This window comes from Chaetura pelagica, unplaced genomic scaffold (assembly GCF_000747805.2).
Source record: "Chaetura pelagica isolate M959 unplaced genomic scaffold, ChaPel_1.0 scaffold212, whole genome shotgun sequence".
Taxonomy (NCBI): domain Eukaryota; kingdom Metazoa; phylum Chordata; class Aves; order Apodiformes; family Apodidae; genus Chaetura; species Chaetura pelagica.
The window spans coordinates 1,096,724-1,115,807 of NW_009952365.1; the positions used below are offsets into that span (position 1 = coordinate 1,096,724).

At 42.8% G+C, this 19,084-nt stretch overlaps 1 protein-coding gene across 1 annotated transcript in view; it reads left to right on the forward strand.

Annotated features, from left to right (window-relative positions):
* ROR1 (receptor tyrosine kinase-like orphan receptor 1) overlaps positions 1-19,084 on the forward strand; it is a 54,135-nt gene that overhangs the window by 13,831 nt on the left and 21,220 nt on the right. Inside the window, exon 4 of the mRNA XM_010007974.1 lies at positions 659-689. Coding sequence (XP_010006276.1) covers positions 659-689 — 31 coding nt within the window. The remainder of the gene's footprint in view (positions 1-658; positions 690-19,084) is intronic.

Below are 19,084 nucleotides of genomic sequence, written 5' to 3' on the forward strand. Positions count from 1 at the left end.
TTAGTCTGTATCTGAAATGCAGGAGGTTTTCATCTGAGCAATGATACTTTTATAGGTGCTCGGGTAGAAAACAGGTTTGGGGGTTTTTCTTGACATGACACTTGGTTTCTAGAGCAAATACTCATTAAAATGAACTTCCCTGATTATTCAGTCATGTGAACATGCTCTCCAGCCTGCTCAACCCTTCCAATATTTGCCAAAATAGAAGCACCAAGGGCAGGAACAGTGAAGCCCTTTCAGCCGAAGCCCGCTCAGGTCTGAACAAAGTTGATCGATGCATCTGAGCCAGGATGAATTCCCTGATAAGTAATGAAGATTGATAGAGGGAAATGGTGCTGTTCTCTCCCAGTTATAGTTACAACATGCTTTTGTACAAGCCTCCTGTGGTTTGCTGTAACCTTTTCTGTGATGGCCACAGACACAGTTGAAGTGCAGGGTACATCCACTGTTCGTTGTCCTCATCTACGGTGGTTTGCAGACAGTCGTTGCTCCAGGATACAGTCTTGTCTTTGAGAAACTGCCACTCGTCTGTGAAACTACATAAACCACATCCAACATGACAGACTGTTACTTTTATCTTTTAAAAGGTTTTCAAAAGCTTCCTGCTTGCTACCTCACTATAACTCATCAGGCTGTTTTTCTTCTGTCACTTTTCCAGGTCCCCCGCCAACAGCAAGTCCAGGATCATCGTAAGTTGTTTCATGTCTGTTATGTCGAATCATTTATCTTGCATTTCAACAGTCAGAAGTTCATTTTTCATTTTGTGTGACAGGAGCACTTTTGCCTTCCACTTTAAGTCAGATAGTCTGGTAATTTATCATATATGAATTATCTGTCTCATAGATATGTTTTCATGTTATCACGTCAACTCCCATTTCTTGCTCTAGACTTCTTAATTTCCAATATTATTACCTTTAGATCCTCTGGTGCCTTCAGCCTTTAAACTGACTTCAGGGTGCCTACAGATTATGGGTATGAGAAGAAGCTGATCTTCATGCATGTCACAGCCCAATCTGGAAAATATTTGTCACTATAAGTAGATTTTACTACTTAGGAACTTCTGACTGATTTTAAGGGGACTGATCTGTCTGTACCTGTGTTACTAAACTGTCTTGAAAATGAATTTTTCGAGACTGTGTACCTGGGTGGGAGTAGTAGTTGTTTTTATGAAAGCTTCCTGGAACTGAAGTTCTGTTCCTGCTGCTGGGTCTGAGTAGTTGCCATGTTGTTGTATTTTGGCAGTGAAGCTTCTCTCTTTGGTAGTTTTCAGAACATTTGTTTATGTTCCCCTCTAGTTTCAATGTATGTGATTGAACTTGCTCACCTTTTATACTCCATTATTGTTTTCAAGTGTGATCTTTAACTCTTCTGAAATTACTTATGTGATGGTGTGTCCCACTTACTTGACTGCATGGAACAGTACAGAAAACCCACCTGTCCTGGTGAGGGAAGCTGCACCATTAGAAGAGGAATACAGTGCCAACTAAAACATACAATGAAACTATTAATACAGTTACAACGGATGCAAAAGCTTGGGGATGTGAGTGTTCCTTGATGGTCCTTAGAGAGGATCATTCACGAAGTATTGCAGAGAATGTAAATTAGAGGGAGCATCTGACCACAAAAGGACATGCTAGGATGCCCTCTAATGGAACATTATAAAATGGGCTTTTGTCTTCCTTTTTGAAGGTGCTTGTCATGAGTTTGTTTTGGAAGGGGAACTCCTTGCTTGGACTTGGACTCCTTTTTGTGATTGCGGTGCTCTGGGGAGGAAAGCTCCATGGTGCTGGGGGAAGCAGGGCCTTTTGGGCTCTTGAGCAGTTTGGAGACTGACTTAATGAGTTGAGAAGATGTGTCTTTTGTGTCTGCTTCCACCTAGTTTGGGGTTTATGAAATTTGTAAGGTTAAGCAGATGTCCTTGGTGGTCAGGATCCCACAGTGTGAGCACAGAAGGCAGGAGCTTTGCTGGAATTTCCACTGTCCAGGCCACTCTGGATTGCCTCACTTTTTAAGAAGAAAATAGATTTTTCTGTCTGGCAGTATTTGGGGTTAAAGACCACAACCTAACTAGCTAACAGCCTCCAGCAAGTTACAAAGAAGTAACAGCAAATGATTCCTCTGATAGAGGGAGTGTTGGGCTGAGCTCTAAAGTGGTGTCTATACAGCATCATCCAGACCACAAGGAAAAGACAAACCAGTGCCAGGAGAGCCAGTCTGGAGGCTTAGGGGTGTTACAGTCCACCTGAGCTAGGCACCCTTCTTCTAGCTGAACCCTGTCTTGTTCTGCGAGCAAAGCTTGTGGATCCAAGGAACAGTCACTGTTCTATGTATGTGCCATATCAAGCATTACATTTTCTTTAAAATTACTTAACCCAAGATTTTAATTTGGTTTGTAGCCTCTGCTGGCATACAGCCACAGTACAGCCACAGAGACTGTAAAAAGATGAAAGTGAGACTTCTTTAATAGTTGACTTCATAATTGTATTTAGAATTTTGTAACAAAAGAAGTTATTTAATCACACTTCATTATCCTGGGAGGTTGTGGGCTGAGTGTAGTAAGAGGTCACATTGTACTAAACATTGGGAAGAAGCGAATGCAAAAAATGTGCAGAGGGATCTCTTTTTCTGAATGGGGAACATCTACATTCCTGTAGAAGCTAATGAGATTTAATCTGTGAAATAGGAGAAATCAGGAAGGAGCTTATGACAAAGAAATTATAAACTTGGAACTCGTACTAGAAGAAAGGTCAGTGTGTGTTGTCTGTGCCTCGAAATCTGCTCCTCAGGTTTTGCTCTTCTTTCCATGCAAAAACAGTATGTTGGGGATTGTAGAGCCTCCTCATGTGTAGCCTTCTCCCTGTACAAGCCGGCAAACAAATTTGTGGCTGTGAAATTAATGGAAATTTGGTGGAAGTGCCTGTGGTAAAAGTGATCCCATGTGACATAGGTCAGTGCCACAAAAAAGCAGCACTGGTGAAAGGCAGCAGGGCTGTTCAGCACAGGGGAGCAGAGTGTTTTGTACAGCTCTGCTGGGTTTTCTTCCTGAAAAACAAATTTATGTAAGTTGTTCTAGAGATTCATCCTTCACTTTTTTGGTATTTTGATTGCAAATTTCTTCAAATATGAAGAGAAATTGGAGCCTGTTCCCTGTGAGACCCTTTGAATGCATCAGCCTTCAATCAATTATGTTGTTTCATAAACTTGGTGCTGTTTTAGGATTTATCATCCTGCCATTTATTAAAAAGTTAGGATATTGGTCCTGGGGCTTTGAGTGAACTGGCTGTGGGTTTGTGGGTTCAACTCACGTTTGTTCCCCCACATACATAGATGGGAACCTTACCATACATTATGATTGGGACATATGCTATTTTTCAGTGGTTAAATGAAGGTTAAATATAGCAGCACTTTGAAGGATGTTGTGGAAATGAAAACTCATACTTGGGCAGTGTTTCTGCCTTATCAGCAGGACTTTCTTCTCCTGTGATAAGGCAAGGAACAGAATCAATGAGGAGCAGCAGCCTTGCTCAGTGGGAGTGCTTTTCCCATGTTGTCTTTATCAATCTACCACGAGTGGAAGGTTCTGCTCATTTAAGGATTTAATTTGAGGATCATGTTTTTAAAAAAATCCATATGCTCAGCACTTTTTCTGTGCAGAATTTATAGGTGTTGAGTTCTGCACTGATGTGATGGCAGAAAAATAGATGGGCCAACTCTAGAAATACAGAGGTAGAATGGATGGCTTCTTTAAAAGAAGACAGGCAGTGCTAGATAACTTAATTCATGTGTGTGTTTAAACCCTTATTCTTACTGCTTTCTTTGAGCACTGGTGTAGTTAGCTAGAGCCAAAAGTCTGATTTGCAAATGACTCTGAAGTGTCTGAAAGAACCTCCAGCAGGAACATACCTTTGCAGTCCATCAGGAAATCAAGAGCCCAAGGTCTTGCTGCAGTGGAAAGCCCTGGCTGACCTGAATGTCCTTCCTTTAACTCTCTTGGGCTTGGCAAAGGTCAGCTCTAAAGCCCTTATCTGCCAGGCTGTGGAGTTACATTCCATCGATGTTGCTGCTCCACGTCTCTGACATAGCTTGAAGAAGCTTTTGTTTAAAAAAAACCCACAAACCACAACACAACCCACACTCCTGCTTTATAAATAAATCATTATTCTGTCTTTCCTTTGGCCGGAAGGTGCTGGAGATACAGCAACAAGCAGCTGGGTGAGTGCCAACCCCTCTGTCCCACCATCCGGATGTGTGCCAGGAGCGGGGTGGTCGCTCTGGCTCCGTGGCTGCTGGAATAGCTTCCCTGAAGTGGGTGGTGTCAAGGGCACCTCCACAGCAGGCAGGAGTCTGGGGGGGCCTCTTCTGGCAGATAAGCCAGGTCCTGCTGGCTCTTGGTGTCAAAGGCCACCATCAGCTAGTTCAGCCTCTTCTTTTTTTCCATGGAATTTATGAATGCAAACTCAAATGTAATCCATTGAATAGCTGGAGGAGTATCAAATAGGCCATTTTGCTAGTTAACTGGTTTTGGTGTGCACTTGTGCATTGTGTATTCCTGTGTGAGCAAATACGTTGTGCACACATATATATGTATGTGGCTGTAGCCATCACTTCTGAACGTTTCCTGAAAGACTGTCATTTTGACATTATTGTTGAAGTTCTCATGCTTCCCATCATTTTGAAATTCACATTTTATCCAACATCCATGGCAGAGTTAGGTCCATCAAGGATGTGAAAGTGTGTATCTTAACCTCAGGTCTCTCTGGTTGCTACAGGGATTGAAGTCAGAAAGGGCTGAGGTCAGAGCACAGCAGGTTCCTGGAGATGAGAGAATTTAATACATCAATAGAGATACTTGCCTGCCCAGTCTTCTCTATTATTGTCCCTTTTTTTCTTGTTTCCACTATCTGGAGCAGTGGCCCTGTGCTTGCCCTGGACTTCACCCACTCCAGGAGAAACCCTGGGCATTGCAATGGAAGGAGATGGAGCACAGTTGCACTGTGTTCAAGAGCTGCCACAAGACCTACAGTGGGAAGAAACCCAAAAATGCCTTTTTACAGCGTCCAGCCTACAAATTACTTTGGCAAACCCTGCTGGAGTGTAGTTCAGTGGGAAGAGTTCAGGAAAACACTCTGTGTATTCTGTGTTGGAGTCGTACAAAACCAATTTATTGTGGTGTGAGTGTGTGTCAAAAATGCTTTTAACCTGCAGGTGAAATATTTCATTGAACAGCTCAGACTTCTGACTTTATTACAGTGGGAACATGGAAAGAACAGCATGGCACCTCTTGTAAGTTTTCTGTAAGTTCACCAGACATGGTGGTTTAGGTTTTAGAGGAGAAAATCTCTAGCTCATCAGCATTACCGCTTTGTATGGGCAGTGGTTACAGTGTGGCAGGGAGATGACAGCGTGAACGTCAGTCAGACTGGGTGTGTATCCCAGGGTCTGGCACCTCCCAATGGAGTATATATAGTCCTTGTGTCAGTGCTACTCATGAACACTCCTTTTATTCTTAACTGAGCCATCTCTACAACTATAACCTCAATATAGTAATTGTTTTGTCCTTTATTTAACCACTAGGGAGGAGGAGAGGGAGAGGGCTGTCATTTTAAGGGGCATTTGATTCATAAAATCAAATGGGGTTTGTGATTCCCAGAAATAGCTTGCAAGGCTTGTGAAACCACAAGCCCCACAGGATTCTCTCATCCTCTTTTTCAGTGACTCTGTGTGGCTGGAGAAAACCCTTCAATGGGAAAACACACAACCAGTGTGTTGGCCAGTGTCCAGGTGATACTTGGCCCACTGTGCATTTGATCGTGGATTTCAAAAAGTAACAAACTTTCCCTTAAATTGCAGAGGAAGAAAAAAAAAAGCCATTAAAGAAGCTAGATTGACCTGAGAGCCACTCTAGCAGCATCCTGAGCCTCACCTCCCTGCTGCTGCCCACAGCACCCAGGCATCCTGCACCTGGGCTGGGACACCAGCTTTGACCTCCAGGGTCCTGGTGAAGGAGGTCTGTTGGTTTCCACTCCTGTAACACATTTTCTTGCAGTCTCAGAAACAACCTCTGTGTTGCTTACTGATAGTGGAAATGTTGAATGAGGACTGAAGGCAAGTCCCATGAGTTTTGGCTCAGAATCTTTGGCAGCCCCGCTGTGTGGTGAGGCAAGAACCCCTGCACACAGCATAGAGGGTTGGAGACACAGACCTGAAGTGGGATATTCTGTGTGGAGGCCAATATAAATATATTTGTGTAAAAAAAATCATGTGGTATGAAGATGAAGTCTGAGTGGCTGATGCTGACAGAAACCATGTTGCCTCCTGTTACATTACTTCATTCCAGTGAAAATAATACCCCCTTGGTTTTGCCAAGGCCTGAGAGTCAGATTATCTGCTGTGAGCATGCTGGTTGTGGAGGTGAAATGTTTCCAGGGAGAGCTGGACTTGTCCTCTTTGCTGGGTCTTTGATCCTGTGCACACTTATCTCCTGTGCCACTGTCTCACCTTTTCCCTTGTTCTCATTGTTCTGCTGTGATTTTCTTTGCCACGTTCCTGTAGCACTGGGGGCAGGAAGGTGACTGCTGAGGCTCCAGGGTGTAGGGTTTAGGAGGGGACATGCTCTTGGACTTTCCTGAGGAAGTAAAAATAAATGAAAACCTCTGCATAGATGTAGAATTTGGGAAGCTCTATTTGTGTCCTATATGAAATGAATTGGGTTTAGGCACTATTCTAGTGCTTTTTATCTACCTCAAAGCACTTATATAGCTAAATATACACATTATCTGAGAGTCCCAGGATCCTTTGCCTCTTTACCTCCTCTTATCTCCCAGACCACATACAGGAAACTGAGCTGAGTAAGATTAAAGGTGTGTTTCAGTTGCCTTAACTGCAGCTCTTTGTGCTATGCCAGAGACAGCTAAAGTCACCCTGGTCACCTTGTCTGGGTTGGACACCTTGGCATGGTTTGCCCAAGCTATTGCACGTGCAGCCTGTAGCAAAACGGAGAATTGAGCTCCATCTCTGGAGACACAGGCCAAAACCTGCCACTGGGTTATTGCTCCTCTGGCCACACATCATCCCCTGGTTTTCATGGGAGCATTGCTGCAAAAATCCAGGTGCTTTGGCACATGGCTCTTAGCTCAGCTCTTGCTGATGATAGCGGGTTGAACAGCATTTTATTTTGCTGTGGTAAGTCTACAGAAAAGACACTGGCCTGTAGTTTGAAGAAAGATTGACATTAGAAAGTGCTTTTTGCTTTTAAAGAATATCTGATCAATATTTTCCCCAATTTTAGCTGAAGTGTTCACCCTTATCAACCTGTAGCTCAAACAGAAAGCCCTTCTGTCTTCATGTGGCATGACACAACATGGAGACATAGTTGTATTGTCTGAAAACAAATTAATTGCAGTTATGTCAATATTTTTTTAAGTGGGGAGGGAAAAGTGAGTGAAGTACGTTTTGCCTTGGACATGGGGAGCCAGAGTCCCCTGATGCATTTTTGTAATACAAGGAAAAAGAAAATGTGCTGTTAAGAATTGGATTTGTTTTCACTCTGTGCAGCATCACCCATAGCAACTACATATGCAAATAAATGTTCAGTATAGAAACGGCCTTTGTGGAATGTGAAGAGTCAGTATTTGAAGAGTACTTGGACTTGTACTTCTGCAAGGTTTTAGCAGACCCATTTGCACAGTGAGCAACCCCTGGTGTTGCACACAGGATTTATAGCTAGTCACATCCATGTCCATGGTGGCCTTCCTCAAGAAGTGCTGACACAGATCCTTATGCTAATTCCCTCTGTGCATGCAGAGAAAAGAAAGAGCAGGTATGGTGTGTGTTATACATTGGAAGAGTTTATCAGTGGAGGAGGCCAGAGGAGGCCAGAGGGAGCAGGCAGTGTGGATTGTGTGTGGGTGACAGCCTGTGGTGGAAGGGAGGGGGAAAATAGGTAATTAATGTACTTGCAGAGGAAGGGCTCAGCATCCAGCATTTTGGAAATACTGGGCCAGATTTTGTACCTTTTTATATTTAGCTGCTTTTTTAGCACATCAATTTAGCCTTGTTCCATTGAGCTCATTTGACCACGTTTGAGAAATGCTGAGGATAACACTGAAAGGTGAATTGATGCTGTCATTAGGAGCTCAGCTTAGGTACCTTATTGTAATTTTTAACTCTGTGGATCTAGGAACATTTCAAATTCCATGCAAGGAACCTGGGGAGGCTGACACATGAAGTGCAGATAGTGGATAGATTTTTCTAAAGCAATCCTGTAACCATGTCATTTGTCCCAGAGTTACAGACTGTGTGCCTGTTTTCCTGATTTGTTTAAAAAGGAGCAAAGTGAGGATCGTTTTGAAATTTCTTCTGTTTGGCCACACAAATGGGAAAAAAAAAATCAGGGAAGAAGGAAAAGTTGCATTTCTTACCCTGGTCATCTCCTGCAGCCTTCAGGGCATTGCATTTATGGATATATTCTTTAACTGTTGCAAACTAATAATAATGATAATGATAAACTATTGTGTGCAGTGGGCAGTCTGTGTCTGACTTAGTCTGATAATAAACTGAGTCTTGTGAGTTAAACCAAATAGTCAAACCTGCCAACTATTGTTTCTATTAATGCTTATATATCCTTGATGTCACACAGAGGCCTTATTCCCACTGAACTCCCTAGCAGAAGTTGTCTGGGTAGGAGTTCAGTCCTCCCCAGGACAGAGGACCCGTGCTGCTAGACTCTACATTAAGGCTGCATCTAAGACTGCTTGGAAAAAAGCTACTGGATATGATTAAAAATATTGAGTTTTCAGTGTTTGGTTGTATTCCATCTTGAAATGAAGACCATTAGGCATTTTTCTCTGAAAAGTAAGTGTTGCATAGCCCTTAGGCCAGCATATACTCACTTGAGAGGAGGAAGATAATTAAAGCAGAGATATAACCTGATTTTCCCATATTTCATGTGGTCATTCCAGATAACAGCTATTTTTGAGGCCAAAAACTCCTTCTGCTCGAAGTTTGCAGCAGCATTTGGGTCCAAACCACTGTGATTTTGTGAAACATTCCAGTTTTCAGAAGATGATGTTTTCGAGGACAATTTTCATTTAAAAATATTTCTCATTTAGCTCTAATCAAAAGGGCAGTTTAAATTACTTACAAGGATTTCTTTGAGCCTGAAGGCTGTGAGGCAAGATCTGACAATATTACAGCAACAATTAATTTCACCCTTCCTGGCTCAGGTCAGGTTACAGTCCTGGCTAAACAGAGCCTGTCTTTGTGCTGCTTTGTTTTGGAAAGGACTTGCTCGAGTGTGTGTCTTGTCCTTGAAAAGGGCAAATAACAAATGATGTTTTAGAGTGTCTGACTTGTGTCTCTGATTTGTGTTGTGCTCAGTCTTGTGGTACCTTAGAGTTTACAGCAGAGATGATTAGTCTGTTGCTTTGCTTGCATATATACGTATATACACAGTACCTTCTTCAATGCCTCTTCATCTAAGAGTTGCTTAATCAGAGATGGGTGCTGTTGTTTTGGGGAGTAAGGATGTATTTTACTATGTAGCCCAAGTTCCAGAGCCTCCTCCTTCCCAGTCCCAGGCTTTTTTGAGATTTCTGTTCTGTTTTGGGGGTTTGCTAGTCTATCTTAAACAGTTAAAAACCACAATAAAAAGCTTGAAGGCTGGAAACCAGCTTTCCTGATGTTCCTCCCCACTAGCCTGTGGTGGGATAAAAGTCAGCATAAAACCTTGGTGTTGCAGGAGAAGACATCTTTTGTGTTTCTCGTGTCTCTCTGTTGCCTCCTGAGCACTGTTGCCCAATGTGTACAGGTGTTATTTCTGGGGAGGTGAGTGTAAAGGTCTTCAGATGTAGGAGTAATGGAGGAAAATAATTGTACAACCTTTGTCACGTACTTAAAATTATTATAAAACAATTATAACTTAATATATAAGTTAAACTTTACATTATTATAAAATAGGGTATAAAACAATTTCTGTCTGTCATGGAATGAGTTGAAGGTGACTAAGTCAGAAAACTGCAAATGAAATTATGACTCAGCCATCCTTAGTATGATTTTCTGAAAGAAAAAGTTAAACTTCTGTCATGTGGAGCAAGTGTGTGTAGTCTTGTTTTACTTAAAAACCTGCAGCTTCTGGTGGTTGAATGTCCTGGGCTTCTGGCAGGTTGCACAGCCATGGGAGTTGATCAGGTGTAAGGGGTGAAATAAAGAAATTGTCAAAATTTCAGAAGCTACTTAATATCTGAGGTAATCTCCAAGGTACAGTGAGATTCCCTTATGCCATAAGGCCTTTAATTATAAGGGAAATCCTATTTAAAGGCCTATAATGTTTCTGTGGTTGTCATAAAATATCTTGCATAACCAGGTAGTAAAAATCTCAGCGGGCAAATCTCAATTTCTTTCTCATTTTGTTCTTCTTTTACCTCGGTGCTCAGCTGTTGTTGATATTCCTTAAATAAATCCTCTCCTGCCATTTCCAGTTTGTGTTGATGGGGACCCAAGGAAAGGAGGAGCAGTGAGGGATCTGTGGGGGGTTCATCAGATCCTCACGGCGTGGAACCGCTCAGCTCTGGGCACCACTTCAAGCAGGTTTTGCTTTTATGTGTGAGCTGCCAGCCCTGCTGCCAGCAGGCTGAAAAGGGAATGAAGATGAAACAGTTGAAACATTTGGGTAGTGAAAGCTCTGGTTGGTTGTGGTAGGAATTATTCAACAGAACAGAAAATAGTAATAATAATAATAATTAGGGGGTTGCAAACAAAGCGTGGGTGCTGGCAAGGGGAGAGGCAATGTCTGTGGCCTCTGCGGGATGGATTTGTTTCCTGTCCAAGGCTCTCTTACACCCACATGAAAAGTTGTCTGTCCATATGTAATCCCCTTCTTCCTTCCCCCTTCCCATGGGCTGTTTATACTTCTTCTCCCCCTTCAGATGGACTCAGCACCAAGCCTTTCTTTTTTCCCTGATGAAACATCCCAGGACTGGGACCTGGAGCTGTTTGCTGGATCACTGCTCGTCCCTCAAAATCACTACCCAGGCAGCTGTACATTTTCCTTCCTTAACCACCCCCCTGTATCTTCAGATCTTCTCAAATGGTTCAGTGATTCTGGGGTGTTTCTCCTTCCAGCTGGAAGACTGTCCTACCTCCTTTGGGCTGGCCTGGCGTGCCTGCTGGGAGCATCCTCCTGCACTCCCAGGAGAGAATGAGTTCAGGCATCCCCAACAGGATCTCTCTTGTGAAGACCACCTGAAAATCCACAATTTAGAAGGGCGACCCAACGCCACTGGGCAAGGGGAGAGGCAATGTCTGTGGCCTCTGCGGGATGGATTTGTTTCCTGTCCAAGGCTCTCTTACACCCACATGAAAAGTTGTCTGTCCATATGTAATCCCCTTCTTCCTTCCCCCTTCCCATGGGCTGTTTATACTTCTTCTCCCCCTTCAGATGGACTCAGCACCAAGCCTTTCTTTTTTCCCTGATGAAACATCCCAGGACTGGGACCTGGAGCTGTTTGCTGGATCACTGCTCGTCCCTCAAAATCACTACCCAGGCAGCTGTACATTTTCCTTCCTTAACCACCCCCCTGTATCTTCAGATCTTCTCAAATGGTTCAGTGATTCTGGGGTGTTTCTCCTTCCAGCTGGAAGACTGTCCTACCTCCTTTGGGCTGGCCTGGCGTGCCTGCTGGGAGCATCCTCCTGCACTCCCAGGGGAGAAAGGCATTCCCCCGCTCCAACAGGATCTCTCTTGTGAAGACCACCTGAAAATCCACAATTTAGAAGGGCGACCCAACGCCACTGGCAGCCACACATAATCAGCCATCCTCAGGAGCATTGTGAGCCAGAGCTCCATGATGAAGGGGCTGTGAAAGCCCCCGCAAGGCTGGAGGGAACAATCCTCACCCTGAGCTAACAGTGTGGCTCCTTGTTGCAAGGACGTGTCAATCACACCCAGCTCAACTTAAAGAGTTTACCCCAGGCTTCCGCAGCCTTTAGGAGAACCAGTGGTTTCAGTCTTGGGGCAAGTGTTTATTTAGTCTAGTAAAAACATCAAAAATGGAAATAAATCTGTATTGACCCAAGGTGCTTTCAGTAGTGCAGGGTGGTGTTAAGCCTTCAGAATGAGTTTTCCTACAAAGATAACATGGCTGCACAGTCCACCCGTGTGCAGTTACCTTCTCAGCCCCAATTTGTGTTACTTCATCCCAAAATCAAGTGCAAGGAAGAAGATGAGAAGGTGTTATGTTATTTATTGTGATAATTAAAACCACACATGACACTCTGGGTTTGGCCCTTCAAAGGACTAACCCTGGGTGGCTTCAAACACTGTAAAAGGAGTTAATCATCGATTTCAGAATGTGTCAAGTTTATTGGGCTTGTTAACAGGAAAATACACGTGTGGTTACCTCGGTGGGGATGGGAGGCACTTATCATCTCACCTGCTATTAGCTGGATGCTGTTATTGATGCCTGAGCCAACAAAGATTTGTGTTCAGCCAAAACTGATCACACACGGTACCCTGCCGTGGTTGTCCAGGCAAATCTCTTGTGTCAGTAAATTTAGTTTAAATAAACAGATTTTCTCTCAGTCCTGATTTTGCTGGAGATGAATGGGCACTTTCTTTTGCCACAGGTCTGCCCAGCAGTTAGCACCAAAAACACTTCACAGGCTGATCCCATTTTAAAGTTCACGGCTAGTTTAGAGATGTGGAGGTTTTGGAGGTTAGAAGAGGCCATTGCAGTCTCCGTCTAACTGTCCCAGGGACAGCACAGGCTGCAGTACTTCACTCAGTTAAGTTCCAAATCTGGTGGGTTTGAATTAACTAGAGCACATCCTTGGGGGTGGGGGGAAAGTTTCACGTTGATTTTATCTGTCTTTAACTTCTGGACATGCTTGTGCTGCATCAAGTCAGCTGCCTTCCTAAGATTTTAAATATACAAACACTGTTATCTTTACAACCCAACTCTTGACTTCACCAAAGCATGTCTGAGAGGTCTCTTTCCTGTCCACTCTTGGGAAGGGCCACCAGTGCTGTTACTGCCTCAAGTCCTGTGTTGTCTGGGCTTCATTTTAACCATTCCAGTGCTGTATCTTGGGCACTGTAAGGCCAGCAGACATGGAGTCACTGGAAGGGTCTTTCCATGACGTGTGTGAGTGCCAGCAGCACCAGGGCTACAGGCTGTTGGTTAAGTCGATGGCCATGAAGGAGATCATAGAGACATTGTCTTCCACAATTCTTGGATGCAAGCTGTGTTGACCCACCTATGTTTAAAAGATCTGGGTTTAGTAGGTGCTGTCTGATGTCTTATTTAATTACCTGTGGAATAGATACTAGTTCATTGTATTATATGACAGATAAATAAATGCATTTTCTCTTTGTTAATTGATGACAGTTCCACCATTTCCATCTTGAATTATAAGCAGAATCTCTTAAGCTTGGACTGAAGAGCATAGTAAAAGCCCTTTCTTTACTGTTTGCAGCCATGCACAGTCTCCTGCAATTTTAGCATCTCACAGTAAATTTTAGCATTTATTTAAAATGTGGTGGTGTCAGTTTTTCTCTTCAATGGATGCCTGTTAGCCCAAGCACTAGTAGCAGAGGAGGACTGAACCTTCCAGGAGTGTGCTGTCTTTTGCAGGTTTGAGAGGAACAAAGGATAAGGAGAGAAAATGTTATTCTAGCAATGATAAATGGGAAGGAATGATCTGGAGAATGTTTGCTTGGTGTCAGGAGGAGAGTTTGGGGCAATGGTTTGGGGCCTCAGGAGCTGCAACTCTCAGAATCTGATCTCAGCTGTGTAGGGATAAACCCAGAGGAACTCCATGAGTTTCTGTGGAGCTGCTCCTTATTTTTCCTCAGAGTGAAAAACACAGGAATGTTACCCCATCCTTGGCACAGAAGGGTTTTTTGAAGGACAAAATAGGCAGTCATGGTCTTGCCAAAATAAAGTTCCCCAGTTGGATAAAAGGAGCAATGGTATATAAATTCCAGTGTTGCCTTTGATTTTCATCTCACACACACTGTGCACAAATCCCTTTGCTGCATGGATGGTATGTGTGCATGCCTTTTTAGATGATGTTTGGCTTAATCCTCATTTAATTTTTTATGCAGTTGTAAAATACATGTTTTATATTACTAGACCACGATAAGAGTCAGTATTGATATGAACCAGCATTTCACCTACTCAAAGATAAAAAACAGCTTTTAGATTTGATAAACTACAACTGCAAAAGAAAGCCAGGACAGACTTTATTAAAACAAACAAGGTTCTAGAAACAGTTCTGTTATCTTACATAATATTTTTCTAGTGAAGGAATGCATGAATATAATACATTACATGCATAGAACCTTATCCCTACCTATTAATCTCAGAATTACAGCTGAAATTTTGGTGTCACCCACCTCAGCCCACCAAGCCATGCTGAGACAGGTAGGAAGTCTGGCAGACACATCTGCAATTTCTTCCTGAGAAATGGTACAGCCAGGTGTAGAAAGTGCCCTGAATATTCTTTGCATCTAAGTACACAAGTAATCATGGGTAAGAAAAAGTCTCAGAAATTTTTGATCCCCTCACAGAGGCAAGTTAGCATAAGCATTTCTAATGCAAAATTTGATCCACTATTCTCAACCATTGAGACACTGGAGTAATAAAATAAAACTAAATAAAACAATTGGCATAGGGTTTGGGTGGTTTTTTTAAATTGGCAAATATACAAAAAAGAAAAAGCATATCATGGGAACTTTGGCAAGTCCAGAAAAATATGTTCCTTTTCCTTCTTCTGTCACTTGAATCAGTTATGGGGGAAGGAAAGAGGTTTTTTCACCTGGAGTGCCAATTAGTGGTGAAAATGAGCAGCCCAGTGACATTATCTTACCTGGTTTCTAGACACATCTTACTGCAAACAAGCTGGGCTTTGCTTTCAGTTACTCAGACAAATCCTTTAGGCTTACAGGCTTTCCAGCTGGTTGACCTGGCAAAATTAGATATTTCCATCTTTATTTACCACAACAAAAAAGTAAAAGAATTGGAGGTTGGAGTTCACTTACTAATTCTTTTCCTGCTGCTGCCAGAGAACAGGCAGGGCCAGAACAGTTGGACTGTGTTCACTCTTGTGGGGTAGTGAGGAGAAAAGGCAATGACTGCCCTGCTTTTTTGCTAAGAAAAAAAGGTTTTTAAAAGGGATTTGTCCCCTTTCTGAGTAGGAAGTTGCCACTTTTAGACAGTTGTTCCTTCAAATCAGATTTTTCTGAATTTAGAGCTAAGCATCCTTCTCAAGATTAACCAGAAGGTGAATATTTGGTCCCAGGATGCTTGCTGAAGTGTGGCTGCCTCCTGCTGGGCTGTGCAGCCTTACCTAGAGAGGCAAAATGCTGTTAAAGAAAGCAAACAAGTTCCCCTTATCCCATTACCATTAGGGGATGGATGGGCAGATCTTAATTTTCACTTAAAGCATGTTTTCCCTTATGTTTGTTGCCTTAAGAATAAGTTTCTTATCTCAAAAGCAGTCTTCTTCACAAGACATTCTCAGTTTAATATCACTCATGATACTCTTTAAAGCACACTGGCTGTTCCCAGCTGAAGAGCCTCTATTTATGTATGTATGTCAGGAGCAGAATTTATGATAGACCTGCAAGTTGTGTGAACTTTAACTGTTTTCACAGTTGTTAAGCTTGACCAACTATTTCAGTAAGAGTAACAGCTTAAAATGGTTTTGGATTTACCAGCTACCCCCAGCTGAAGTGTGAGTACTGTGCTCCCAAACCCAGCAACCCCAGACTGCAGAGGAAAGTGCTTTATTTCTACCTTGATAGAATTCCTAGGAAGGCCATTTATTTTTTTTTTAAAAAAATGCCTAAATGGGCCCTACAAGAAAGCTGGGAGGGGTTTTTTATAAGAGAGTGTGGTGATAGGACAAGGGGTAATGGTTTTAAACTGGAAGAGGGGAGATTTAGGTCAGACATCAGGAAGAGATTCTTCACTATGAGGGTAGTGAGAGCCTGGCCCAGGTTGCCCAGGGAAGCTGTGGCTGCCCCATCCCTGGGGGTGTTGAAGGGCAGGTTGGATGGGGCTTGGAGCAGCCTGGGCTGGTGGGAGGTGTCCCTGCCCATGACAAGGGTTGGGACTCTGGATGATCTTTGAGGTCCCTTCCAACCCAAACCAGCCTGGGATTCAATGAAAAATAGGTTTTCCTCTAGATTGTTTAAAGAAGTCTGGAATTTCAGATCATCTTTTTCCACGTAGGTCCTCACTTTGCAGTGCCTGGCCTCTCTGCTCTCCCATCAAAGGGAACCACAGATATGCATTTTAGAGTTATCACAGTGAGAAGAAAAAGGACACATGACTGTAAAATTAGTTTTATTAATCATTGGTATTTGAATTCTAGTGCACACTGTGGGCTCTGGCATCCCTCAGCAATTCAGCTCAGCAGCTCCAGCAGAACCTTTAAAAACTTCTGTTAAATAAAAGGAGAAGGAACACAGCTAATTTTTGCAGTGAGTTTGAGCTTATGGTGGTTATTGTTATTTTTGTAGCAGTCGTGGACTATAGTAGTTACTGATGGGTGCAAACTTTTGGTCAAATAATAGTTTAAACAAGCTAACATTATACGTATTATTTTTAATTAACTAGTGCTGAGGCATGTGTTTCACTTTTAATTCAAGTGTCAGATTTGTGAAGTCTGGTTTTCATCATGCTTAAGGTTAAAATATTAGGTCACCAGAAGAAAGACCTATTTGAGTCACATAAGACAAATTAAATGTTAGAAGGAAGGAGAGGGGAGGGAGGAGCAGAAGTAAAGCTGTGACTTCAAAAAATAAGGTAAAGCAGGAAAGAGTTAGTAAAAGATAAAATGGGCTGCAGAAGCCCTGACTGAAACTCATTTTGTAGTGTTCAATATTGACTCTTAGTGCTTATAAGTTTTTGTATCAGTTAGGAGTAGTTCAAAGCTCTATTTGCAGTGGCCTGAGGCTCAGGAAGGAGCAGAATATTGTTTTCTGTAAGAAAAGTCCCTCCTGGGCAAAGAACAATCTGCAGCAGTTTTATCAGGGAATAAACCAGGTCTTTAAGACATGTTGCTGGAGAATGGAAGCGTGGGTGTCCTTCCATAGGAGAGCAAGGGGAAAAAATTGCATAGGATAGAAGAATAGCTTGAAAATGAAGATACTTTCATATTTGGTGTAAATACCCTTTGTGTTAATGATGTAAAAAAAGTTTCTGTGGCTTTAGATGCAATGTTTTTCTTTTTTGATGTCATTTATGAATGTGTGTTATTTCCTGGAGGCTTAACCATCCTGTTGCAAAGGTAGGTGTGCATTGTGCAGGAGCAAGCAAAATTGCAGCCATCAGCAATGAGTAAACAGCTGTATGAGAGACAGGAATCATTAGCAATGCTAACTGGAAAGTTTAAAATGCTAATTTTTCCTTAAAAAAAAAAAAAAAAAAAAGGAAAAAGGACATCTGACAAAAGATATAATGTAAAGCAAGCAGAGAGGTGAGTTGTTTTACTCTCACCCTCTTCTAGTCACAGGGGTTCAAAGTACCCTTGTCCCTGCTGTTTTCTCAAACCAGTGCTCCTCAGAGGACCCAGCTCCTTCTGGATTAAAGGCTGGTTGTGCCACACTTTGGGTGTAAAGAGGCCTGCTCATGTGGCATCAGTTGCATGCACACTTGCTCTGAGGCCCCATTATGCCTGCAGAGAGGCAGTAAAATATTGGGGAATAAAGCCCTTAATGTCCAGATCAAGCTGTTTGAAAGGTGTCTCAACCTTGGCTGTATTTCTCTTATATTTAAAGATTCTTTTTAAAACATGTCACAGAAGTGCACTTTTCTGTGTATTATGAGGGGGAAAAATATAAAATTATGGGGAGACACATAATGTAATCTGCAGTTTTATTGCCTAATGAAATCTAAAGAACCTCCTTAACTTCAGGTGGTTAAATAGTGAATAAATTCTTTAGTTTTGCGGATTTTTATCTGCCTAGAGACTGAGCACAATCTAAGTAGGTCCTTTTTGATAGGACCTATTTGTAGTCCTTTGTGTATCCTCCTGGCAGACCCTGAGGCAGAAGGGTGAGTTGTTCTCCCATTCCTGTGTCAAAAAGTCCTGGCCTCGTGCAAACCTGGAGTAACTCTCCTACATGGCGATGCTATAGATGGAGAATGGTCTGTGGGGAATAGCAGCTTCCAGCTCAAATAGGTCACTTAAATACTTGTCATGCATGTGAAAACAATGAGATGTTTGAGGAAGGAGCTCCCTTGGTATCACTTTGTGCAAAAAGGGCTGTGCCAGGCCGTGGTGATTGGCAGAGGTGATTGGGCTGTAGGACACTTTGGGGCTGCTCATAAAACATGTGTTCCAAAAGGTCCCAATTATTAGGGATTTGGAAAAAAACCTAAGGGGCTGAGGTGCTTAGAGGGAGGAAGTATTCCCTTTTTCTCTTATACTTCATGTCCAGCCTCCTGGAGCCATACAGGTTGCTCCCTCCCTGTGTAGAAACTTGATGTGAATGTGATGTTCTCTGGTCCTGTCCATTTTGCTCCCGAGGACCATCAAAGTGAGGGCCGGGGCCCAGGAGGGGTCTGGTCTCAGGGCAGAGCAACTGCAGCCAATTTATGGGCTGAAGCTGATGAGCATTCCATCAAAACCTCCTTATCTCAAGGTTAATGCCTGATGAGAGGTGGATAAGGAACGTGTGTGTGAGATCATTGCAGCTCCATGAAGGAATCCAGAAGGAGGGAGTGTGTTTTTCTGTGCAGTACAAAGGTTTGATAGAAGAGGCAACATTTAGCACTTGTAATCTTACCCTGCTTGACTGCTCTTCAAAAACATTTTACATTTTTTCTCCTCTGCATCTAGAAACTTGGACAAACCAACCTTCCAAACAACCTTAACATAGCTTTGTCAAACAGAACTTTAGTGCAAGAAGTTTCCTGCCGTTTCCATAACTACGAGCATATGATTTGCAGTTCATCTTGAATAATGATGTAAGAAATCTGCCCAGAATGATCCCAAGGCTGTTCCCAGGCTTGTTTCCTAACCAGCTGCAGCTGCTGAGCCAGGATGGCTGACTCGTGCCCTCCCTTGCAGGAAT